This window comes from Grammomys surdaster, unplaced genomic scaffold, assembly GCF_004785775.1.
Source record: "Grammomys surdaster isolate TR1022 unplaced genomic scaffold, NIH_TR_1.0 126086, whole genome shotgun sequence".
NCBI classification, from domain to species: Eukaryota; Metazoa; Chordata; class Mammalia; order Rodentia; family Muridae; genus Grammomys; species Grammomys surdaster.
The window spans coordinates 1,917,576-1,929,108 of record NW_021620894.1 but is presented as its reverse complement, the minus strand read 5'-3'; the positions used below and the strand labels follow the sequence as shown (position 1 = coordinate 1,929,108).

The 11,533-nt window shown below is 34.5% G+C and overlaps 1 protein-coding gene and 1 pseudogene across 1 annotated transcript; both read left to right on the top strand.

The window, feature by feature from the left end:
• The first annotated feature begins 1,314 nt into the window (after positions 1-1,314).
• Positions 1,315-2,292, top strand: LOC114611161 (annotated as a pseudogene).
• A 6,564-nt stretch (positions 2,293-8,856) lies between these two features.
• Positions 8,857-9,813, top strand: LOC114611179 (olfactory receptor 8B3-like). Its single transcript, XM_028755829.1, has one exon. The coding sequence runs from the start codon at positions 8,881-8,883 to the stop codon at positions 9,811-9,813; it is 933 nt and encodes a 310-aa protein (XP_028611662.1). The 5' UTR covers positions 8,857-8,880.
• Positions 9,814-11,533: the final 1,720 nt, after the last annotated feature.

The window sequence follows — 11,533 nt, the reverse complement described above, 5'->3', positions numbered from 1 at the left end:
TTCACATCCATTATTATGAATTGGGGCATAAGCACAAATCATTATTTCTTTTCTTTCTACTTGATTACCTTAGAGGAAATCATAAGGGAGATGCATTTCTGGATATGTAATGAGGTCTGAAAGATAGAAAAGCCTCAAACAAATGCAGTGTGCTGGAGGACGTGGTGGCTCTGAGGTCTGGTATATTGCTTTCCTTCATAGACTTTTGGTCAATTCATAACTACAAATTTGAGGTACCTCTGTTAGTGACTCCTGGAACATCTTGTTGACAACATCCTTAATCCTTTCACGGATTAAGGAAAATAATATATTTTAACTGTATTGGTTTTGTTCTATCAGATCAAAAACCTAGTTCTTCAAGATTAGCAGAGGTGAGTCTCAAGAAGAATCAGTAATGAGTTTATTAAGTTGCAAGTTTCTCTGGTCTCAATCTACTGTATTTAATCATGTATGTTAGCAATAGGAGCTATGATATTCAATAATTCAAAATTGCAGCAGGACTTTTACCCTACTGCCTTTTTCTTTTCTTCAATTTTTATCTTGGTTCATCCTCACTTTAGGAACATTACAAGGATAGCAGTTCCAGGAAACACATCAAGAATATAGCAGCATCTAGAAAGGAGAAATTATCTCTTTTGTAAAACATTGATATGTGCTACAAATACAGAAAGATCATATAAGAATACATTTTGAAAATAATATTCACAAATTTATTTATAAACATTATAACCAGTACTGATGCGTTCACTTATCTTTCTCTCCTACATCTTTGGAAGCATATTTATGGGGCTGAATTAACTCTCTAATTTAGGCTATAGTTTGAAAAGAATGTGTGGGAAAGAAGAGTATGTGGTTACATGTAAATCTGAGGTAGCAGACATTCCCCAAGGGTATTATCAATGACTGATTCCTTAGCTATTTGAAGCAGGACATCTGGAACCCAATAGACTGGCCCTTCTAGGAATCAGAACAAGAGCATGGCTCTTCTACTTGAGTGCTTTCCTTATGGTCATTGTGATAGAACTGGGGTGTTTAGTAAATAACATAAGCAGGGACAGGAATCAGGAAGTGAATGTTAGATAACTAGGAACTTTGGGAGATAGCCTGAATAAGTTTGGCAGCGGACTTTATTTGTTCATTCCGTCTCTTTATTTTCCATTAAAGAGAGAAGTAACTCACATAGACAGAAGTGATCTAAAAGTTGGTGAGTTGTTGCAGTAAGTTTCAATGCCATGAAACAAAGGAGAATTTAAATTATCTTGGTCCCTTTGTCATGAACAAAAGCTTTGAAACCAATCACAAAGATATCTGCTGATGAAATAATTTTGTCTACCCAGATTTTCAATGATAAGCATGTTGACTGGAAATGGCTCCTCTGTGACTGAGTTTGTCCTTGCTGGTTTGACAGATCGTTCAGAACTCCAGTTGCCTCTCTTTTACATGTTTCTAATGATCTACGTAGTCACAGTAGTGGGAAACATTGGCTTAATTATTCTGATTGGCCTCAATTCCCACCTGTACACCCCCATGTACTATTTCCTCTTTAATCTGTCCTTCATTGATCTTTGCTACTCTTCTGTGTCTAGTCCCAAAATGCTGATGAACTTTGTCTCTGAGAAGAATTCCATCTCCTATGAGGGGTGCATGACTCAGCTGTTTTTCTTTCTCTTTTTTGTCATCTCTGAATGCTACATGTTGACATCAATGGCCTATGATCGCTATGTAGCCATCTGTAATCCACTGCTGTATAAGGTCACCATGTCTCCTCAGGTCTGCTCTGTGCTATCATTTGCTGCTTATGGGATGGGATTTGCTGGAGCCTCTGCCCACACAGGTTGCACGCTCCGACTGACCTTCTGTAATGCCAATGTCATCAACTTTTATTTGTGTGACATCCTGCCCCTCCTCCAACTTTCCTGCACCAGCACCTATGTCAATGAGGTCGTGGTTCTCATCGTTGTGGGTATTAACATCACAGTCCCCAGCTGTACCATCCTTGTTTCCTATGTTTTCATCCTTGCCAACATTCTAAACATCAAATCCACACAAGGAAGATCAAAAGCCTTCAGTACCTGTAGCTCTCACATCATGGCAATTTCTCTGTTTTTTGGGTCAGGGGCATTCATGTACCTTAATCACTCTGGATCTATGGACCAGGGAAAAATTTCTTCTGTTTTCTACACTAATGTGGTTCCCATGCTCAACCCTCTGATTTACAGTTTGAGGAACAAGGATGTCAAGATAGCACTGAAGAAAGTTATTATGAAACTCCACAGCAGAGTTATATCCTGAGTAGAAATGAAAATACATAAAGAACTAAAATTTAAGTTTAAAGATTCGTCAACTTTACTGCTGTTTCCTGGAAGATATTTTGTTCATACCAATGTGGCTTTAACATGCACTGCTTTTGTGTTAAAAGTTGCTACTGATATTCTTACAAATTTGTGTTATAACATTAACGTGTAACACAAACAATGTGCCATAACATTACTCTAGACTTTAAATAATTTTCCCATCTCTATTTTAAGGATTTCAGGTACATATGAGTTAAAGTTATACCCATAAAAATAGTATATCTTGTTTGGATAACAGCAAACATTTACTAGTATAACTAACAATAAAATATAACATGTAACTTAACTTTGGATATAGACTACAATGGCTTATAGAATCAACTCAGCTCCCCATCAAAGGAGGCAACTGTGATTAGCGTGGTTGTCTATAAATCTGTAGCCAAGGCTCTTCCACATGCTGTCTTTGGCTCACTACGTCATGCCTCAAATGCATCACTGTACACACATAGGCTTATTCAAATATATGAGTTCACTTTCTGGTATAGATTACTCTTTTTGATAGAAGACTTCCTGTTATCTTTCCAACACCCTTTAAAACTGTCTCTAGTATGCACTTTCACCACATAATTTCTCTATGTCTCTTTGAGATTTTCTTTTTCCTTTGAGGTTTCTATTCACTGATCTTGCCTCACTATATTTTATCTTTTACAAACAATTACTGCATTAAATATCTTGAAGTTGTGATAATTTCCTGGATTCCACTTCTAAACAGAACTGAATGATTGCAGTTATATAAAAAGCTTCCAAAATGGGGATAATAAGACACTCAAAACAGATTGCTTATTTTGTAAGAATACACCAAATTCATAGGATGTAATAAAAAACTTAGAAACAGATTTACAGATAAACATCTCATTGATTCATAACAAACCAATATACTAATTTCATAAAGGAAAACAGATATTTTAAAATAATTTCTTCTGAAATCACAAGTATATACAAGGAAAATTATGCCAAAGAGTTGATTTGTCTAAAATGAACCAAAATCATACACAAAACTTAAGCAATAAATCTTTAGAAATCTTTGGGCTGCTAAGAATTATCTTTTAGAAATTATTAAACCTAGAAGAAATAATATGTGGCAAATAAAATTCACTAAATTGAGAACATTGTAGCAATGATTTTTTTTTAGGTTTATTAGGCTAGATGAATATTTTAGATCATACATCAAGTAAAGGCATATCCAGAATATATAAATAACAAAGTGATGTATCAGTAACTGAAGACCATTTAATATCATTTAATAAGTAAAGGCAAGAATATGGAGCTGAAGCAGAGAAAATGGAGGGATGGAGCTGAAGCAGAGAAAATGGAGGGATGCTGTTGCCCTCCCTTCTCCTTGAGATCTACTGATCTTGTAATCTGGCCATAGGTTAAATGACTTTTCTTACAGATTTTTTGAAGTTATAAGAGAAGGGCTGATTGGTCATAACACAGTATCGTTATCATATAGTGGGAAGAGTGAGATGGGACTTATATGCTGAACCATGCAGCACTTGTTGGTCCTCACAGGTGAGCAGCAAGTGTTTTACTCACTGAACCAATCTCTCAGCCCCTGAAGCAATTTTCTGAAATGTAGATCATTTTTTTGTTAGGGAAAATTCACATATTTATGACAAAGATATTCTTATGGATATTTACATAACAAGTCATATCTGAAAGGAATGATAACTATTCCAGCACAAGACCACCGTCAACACTTCAGAATTTATATTTTTATTTTATAAAAGTTGCCTCTTTGTATATATTAGACAAATCTTTCAAAGTTAGTTTAAGGTCAGTTCGTGGATAGTTATAAATGCTATACAAAACTCAAACCAACATTTATTTATATTATTTTATACAAGTTTGTATACGGGAGTGGTGTTCATGGGTCTCCACTTTTTGTGAAGAATTGGATTGAAATTTTGATGAGGTTTTCATTGAATCTATAGACAGCTTTGGTATGATGAGCTCATTGGAGGTCTTCCCATCATTTAGAATCATCATTTTTATTCAGTATTTTGCTCACTGACTGGTATCCTTTAGATTCAGTAGGGAGATGATAAGAGTGTAGTGTATGCTTGTTTAATTGCATCTAGGATGAAAATTCTGACCAACAAAAATATTGCATGCAATTGAAAAGTGATATATGTGTGATAGTGTTGACCGAGCCTTGCATATGTGTCACATTAGCATTTAAAGGAGACATGATGCTTTCCATTGGAGCATGTACAGAAGAACATAGATGTTTAAGTTACACTTTCAAACACTTGTTATTAGTGCAAAGTAATAAAGTATATGAATAATAATAAAATGCAATCCTAGTGTAGATTTTCTATATGATTTGAAGAACTACATTCCATAATTGGATAGAAATATATGCATGTTCTAAATAAAAATGGGGAAAACATAAAAGGATTTCATTCATATTATTCTTAAATAGTACACATGACGCAGAATGAGAAACTGTGGAAATTGTGAAATTCTCTCAAGACACAACCAATTCTGTGTACTTCAGGTTTTATTTATGAAAATATTTGTCCAGCTGAGTAAAGTGTTAATGAAAGCTGTTTCTTTTGAAACGCTTAGAGAGAATGTATCTTTGTAAATTATACAGAGGACAACTGAGTGTCTTCATTATAAGCAAACAAAAAAATAATTAGAGAAAGCAATATTCCAATGTCATTCCACTCTAAGTTAAGGAAAAAGACAAAGCAAACAAAAGATCTTAAAACTTTTTCTCCTTTTTAGTAGCACAGATACATACCCACTAAGAATGATGCATTCGGAGAGATTCACCAAACCCGATCTTTCTTACACAGGATAGTTGCAACACTCACCAATATTGTTAGGTTTCAAAGAATGGAGATTACTGGAAAATTTACACATATAGATATTCATGGGGACAGGTCAACATTGACTTTTATAGATGCCAGACTTTAGCACTCTGACATAGGTATATTTGATGTCTATTTAACTATCTATCTCTTTGTGTATCTGGCTATTGACACATCTTTCTGTCTATCTATTTCCATAGAATAAATGCCTGGTGCTACCAGTGTAACCAAATAATCCACAGCTTTCTGTGATTTTATGTTAGGCTACTTAAAGTTTAAGATGATGGTAACCTAATTTGGTCAACTTAATATTTTATTTTTACGTATTAAAGCAAGTAAAGGCAATTTTGTAGCTACCATAGTTTATAATTTTTTAAAGTAACTCATACATTTCAAATGAAACAAAGTAATTTATGTTGATATTATTAATTTTACTCATGGATTACCTATAAAGTTTGCATACCTAGGTGAGGATAATTCAGGATTTCAAGTGAGGGCAGGAGGTCATAACTTCAGGACATAGTGGTGCACCATTTAAAGACAGCATCATTCTCTGGAGTGTAGTTGGACCAAAAGGGAAATCCTTTGAAGATAGTACTTTTAAAGTAATAATACAATTTTCAGACTCTTCAATTTCTATAAACGGCTAATTTATGTATGCTGATGGAGGCACATATAGGTACTATTTCAAATCAATAGATTCCAACATATGTTGCATTCTTATCCTCTTTCTTAACTTCAGTTAAGATGAACTAAAGGCAAAGACTTCAGGTAATAGCCAGGGTGCAATCTTTATCCAAAATCTAAATGAGAATATGAGAAGGAGGTTCTTGAAGAAGGAGTCATAAAAGACAAATGATCTACCTATCTATTTCATGACTGTGATGCACATTACGACCTGATAGTAAGGCCAATTTTAAGTGTCACCACTGCATTGAGTTTGCAGGAATAAAAGTGTCCTTCACCTTAGAAGAAAAGCTCCTGTATCCTGATAATATTTTTATTGCATGATTTTAAGTTCCATAGATTTGAAATATTTCCTGCTTATATGTGGTATCCAACTGTATAAATTTTGTCTGCAATCTTCATAATAAAAAGACACATATTTTGTAAATCTGCACATTTTGAAATATTAGAACGCTTAATTTTGAATAATCTAAATATTTTACTTGAGGTATATATATATATATAAATCTGTACATTATTAAATACATAATTTCATTTCAAAATGATTGCTCTTCAAAATTGGCATTGTATATATTCATCTTAAATAGTAGCATAACATATAGGAACACATGTGCATAAAACTCATTGAGCATACTTCCTGCATATCTTCCCACACTTCATTTCATCACTACACACGAGTGTTTATTAGCCTTCTTTGTCCCCTACATTCTTGACACATATAAATATTTTATTGTATTGGGGATGTAAAACTTATTAATATCAGAAAAAACTCAGGGTGTTTGCCTTACTGAGACTTGATTAATATACATATTTGTGCATATATATTTTTACACTGTTTGTGTTTGTGTGTGTGTGTGTGCACACATGCAGAATAAAATAAAAGAAGGAGGACATTGGCTAGCTGGTGATGATGGAAAGGCTTGGGGTAATAAAGGAGAACTGGGAAGATGATGCAGTTGTGTTCTATTGTATTTTCTTAAAACTGTTTAGAGTTTTTACTTAATTATTTAAATCTTTTTATTTTTAATAAAAATATAAGTACATAATTTTTCCACTTGCCCTTTCATGTCTCCTATTTTTCCAATGCATATGAACATGCCCTCTCTAAAATAAAGGCTTCTATTTGCTCAATTGTCATTACGTATATATTGATATATATTCATAAATAGATAAATACAACCTTTCTATCCATATAATGTTACTTCTGTGCATGAGTTCATGGCTGACCAGTGATATTTGCTAACCAATTGGATCATGCTTCTTAGACTAAAAAGAACATTTGTAGCATTGTCAGAATTCTTCAGTTGTCTTCAGCTCTCTTGGGTTGAGGTCTTTTGAGTATCTCCCTTCCTTTTGTCAACTTACTCAGAAATATGTTTTTAAATAACATCTATGAGATTTCTGGTAGCAGAGCACTGATGGTGACTTTCTGAGACATGCTAAAGTTCACAGATACAATATTTAGAAAGTCTGGAGAAAGACATGTGGGCAATTCACTTAACATAAGAAAACAAGAGAGGAGGAACCATAAACTCAGAGTTCTCTTCTGAGCTCAGGATAGTTGGCAAGGCAAGAGTTTATTTATCTACACTAGGGGATGCAGGTTCTCTAGAGTGATTGGAAAGTATGAGTATAATTGGGTGTCCCTTGGGAAATAAGAATCAAGATGCAGGGTACAATAGAATTTCCTCACCTCTTTCTCCAATATAAATGCTGTCCTCTGAAGGAAAGCCTAGACAATCTCGGAACCCCGCTTATAAGGACACACATCCCACAGTTTAAAGCATCTTTTCTCTTCTTTCAGGAAAGACTTGAAGCCTAAATCACAATAATGCTGTGTAATTCAGAAATAGGTTCAGGAAAACTAAGTCTTGGGTATACCTTCCTTGAATGGAAGGATCTGACTCTTTGAATCAGAAATATTTATCCAGGCAAACATGGATAAATGGGAAAGTAAGAGACCTCAAATGTATGGACTGACAATTGTGATTTTCTGAATTACAGGTATACTAACAGCTCTCTCTCTCTCTCTCTCTCTCTCTCTCTCTCTCTCTCTCTCTCTCTTCCCTCTCTCTCTCTCTCTCCTCTCTCTCTCTTTCCCTCCCTCCCTCTCTCTCCCCACCTTTCCCTCCCTCTCTCCCTCCCTCCCTCCATCCCTCCCTCCCTCTGTTTTTCCCTCCCTCCCTCCCTTCCTCCCTCATCTCTCCCTCCCCTTTCTCTATTTGTCTGCTTTTTCTTCTTTTTTAAATGAATATTTGCTTTTATTTTTATTTTGTTGAAAATACATATTTTTATTTAATATATTGTGAGTATAATTTTCTCTTCCCCAACTCCTTGAGATCCTTACAACCTGCCAACTCGTCAGCCCAAAGTATTTATTAATGTATGAGGGAATTCAGGGAGCTTATTTCCTTTTCTGTGCAAAATGAGACTCCACTGAAATATTCTTCAGAAGGGAGCCTACAGTGGGATCAAAGCCTTTTAGGAGGTGTTGGTTGCAACTAGAGTTGTAACATTTCTGATGAGGTTCTCCTACATGGTCAGAACTCAAGTCTTCCAGTTTCATAATTTTGTTACAAGGTACCAGGAGACATTCTACCCATGGTTCAAACTGTTTCTTTTAGTTTTTGATTAAGGATATGGTTTTCATTCATACTACAGCAAAAGTGAATCTGCACTAGCAAACAATTCTATAACTTCCAGGTATCTGCTTCCAATTTACATTGTTGTGGGTGGGCCCTAGTGAAGGCAGACAGGAATCAGGGGAAGATTGAACCTTTTGAAGTGCATTTTCTCCTTGATTTTGTGATTTTTTTCATAAATAACACTAAAAATTTTACCATTTGATATGAGACATAAGATAATTTATTTGAGCCTGCACTATCTGCTTCTATATGCATAGTCATCACTAGAAGAAACACTGACAACATATACTTCACAGGGGAGGAGGATCCAGGACTGTGTAGTTTATCTTCTAATACAGCTCTATTTTCTGTGTCCACAGATTCTCTTAGAGAAGAATGGACTCAGTAAATGTCTCTTTGGTGACTGAATTCATTCTGGTAGGATTAACAGATCAGCCTTATTTACAAATACCCCTATTCTTTGTGTTTCTAGCAATGTACCTGGTCACTGCACTGGGAAATTTATCTTTGATAATACTAACTGTGCTGAATTCACATCTTCACACCCCTATGTACTTTTTCCTCTTTAACTTGTCTTTTGTAGACCTGTGCTATTCTTCTGTGTTCACTCCACAAATGCTGATGAATTTCATAATAAAGAAGAATACAATTTCTTACGTGGAATGTATGACCCAACTGTATTTCTCCTGTTTTTTTGTTATTTCTGAATGTTATGTTTTGACTTCAATGGCCTATGATCGCTATGTGGCCATCTGTAACCCACTCTTGTATAATCTTGTCATGTCCTCTAAATTATGTTTGAACTTAATGCTTGGTTCCTACTTTATTGCATTTTCTGAGTCTGTAGCTCACACTTCTTGCATGCTGAGACTGACTTTCTGTGATGCTAACACCATTAACTACTACTTCTGTGATATTCCTCCTTTGCTCCAGCTTTCCTGCACGACCACACATGTCAATGAGCTTGTCATTTTTGTTGTTGGGAGCATCAATATCATCATTCCTACTTCAACTATATTTATCTCCTATGGTTTTATTCTCTCCAGCATCTTCCGCATCAGCTCTTTTGAAGGCAGGTCCAAAGCTTTCAGTACCTGCAGTTCACACATCATTGCTGCTTTTCTGTTCTTTGGCTCAGGTGCAATCAGGTATTTCAAACCCTCCTCAGCTGGGTCTATGGATGAAGGAAAAATCTCTTCTGTCTTTTATACCAATGTGATTCCCATGGTAAATCCTCTACTCTATAGCTTGAGGAACAAAGACATTAAAATTGCCCTGAGGAAAACCCTGAGGAAGAGGAACTTATGACTGTACAGTACTGTCTGTACGCCTCTTTGTTTGGCCACAGATATCTATTATGGGCAATATTTCAGTGAAAGATTTTAATTTACCTCTTCCTTTTTTACCCAAAAGTTTTCTGCTTTTTTTTCAGTTTTGAACAGGCAGAACACATTGTTGTAACTATGGAGCCTGCTCTGTTTTATTTCTTTCATAAAACAAAAATTGGATTCTTTGTCACTTTCATAATTTTCTATTCTGTTTAATATTGAAAATAATGTGACTGAAACAATGTACCTATTTCTGTCCACTCATTGCAAACTTGTCTTTATGTTATGATAAGAGTGCCATTTATACTGATTTAATTACTTCTAAGTATGAAAATACTGACCAAAAAATTATAGATTGTATGAAGGTGAAAAAAATGTTATCTATGTGATAGTCTTGAAGGAGGCTTGCATATGTGTCACATTAGCAATTAAAGAAAATATGACACATTCCAGTAGAGAATGTACAGAAGAGGGCAGATGTTTAAATTTCATTTTCAAAAAAAAAGTTTCTAGTACAAGAAAAGAAACTTCATGAACAATATAAAAAGGTATCACTAGTGTAGATTTACTATATTATTTGAAGAACCATTGTCCATTATTTGACAAAAAGTAAATGCATATTCTAAATAAAAATTAAAAAAACAGCCAAGGATTTTGTTATCATTATTCTTAAATAGTATGCATGTTACTCAGAATGATAATTATAGAAATGTTAAAATTGTGTTGTGACTTCATCCAACTGTACTTCAGATTTTATTCATGTATATTTGTCCCTCTGAATAAGTTCTAGTAAAAACAGTTTCTATTGAAATTCTTAGAGTGAATCTGCCTTTGTAATTTATACAGAGAACACCTGAGTATATTCATTATAAGCAAACAAAAAAAGTTAAAGTAATGTTCCAACATCACATTCTGTCTATGTTAAGGAAAAATACAAGGCAAACAAAAGATCTTATAATTTTTTGTCCTTTTTAGTAGAGTAAGTACATACCCACTGAGAATGGTGGGAGTTGTTGACTGAGCACTCTGAGAGGTCTACCAAACATGATCTTCTTACACAGTATAGTTGCAAAACTCACCAATATTGGCAGGTACCAAAAGATGGAGATATTGCCTTACCTATACTGGAAAGACTATGTACATTGATACTCATGGGGACAAGTCAACATTGACTTTCAGATATCAAGATTTTGATATAACTGAATTTCATATCTATTTAGCTGTCTGCCTGTGTATCTAGCTAGCTATTGATCTATTTTTCTGTCTATTTATCAGCACTAAATAAAATGCCTGGGCTGACATCGTACCCAAATAATCCATAGGCTTCTATGATTTTTTTTTTGGTTGTGAGCCTAGCCTTTAACGGCTGAGCCATCTCTCCAGCCCGGCTTCTATGATTTTTATGAGAGAATCCTTAAAGATAATGATGGTGCTAACAAAATTTGTTTAATTTAATGTTTGTTTTTACATATTAAAGCTATTTGGGGATATTTAATAGCTACTGTGGTTTACACTTTTCTAAAATAGTTCATACTTTTCAATTGAAACAAATAGATATATATTAAAGTAATTAATTTTTTGCATGGATCATCTATAAAATTTGCAAATCTAGGAGAGTATCATGCAGGATTTTGAGTACAGGAAGATTTGGTGTACCATTTAAAGACAACAACATTCCCTGAAGTGTATTAATAGTTGGA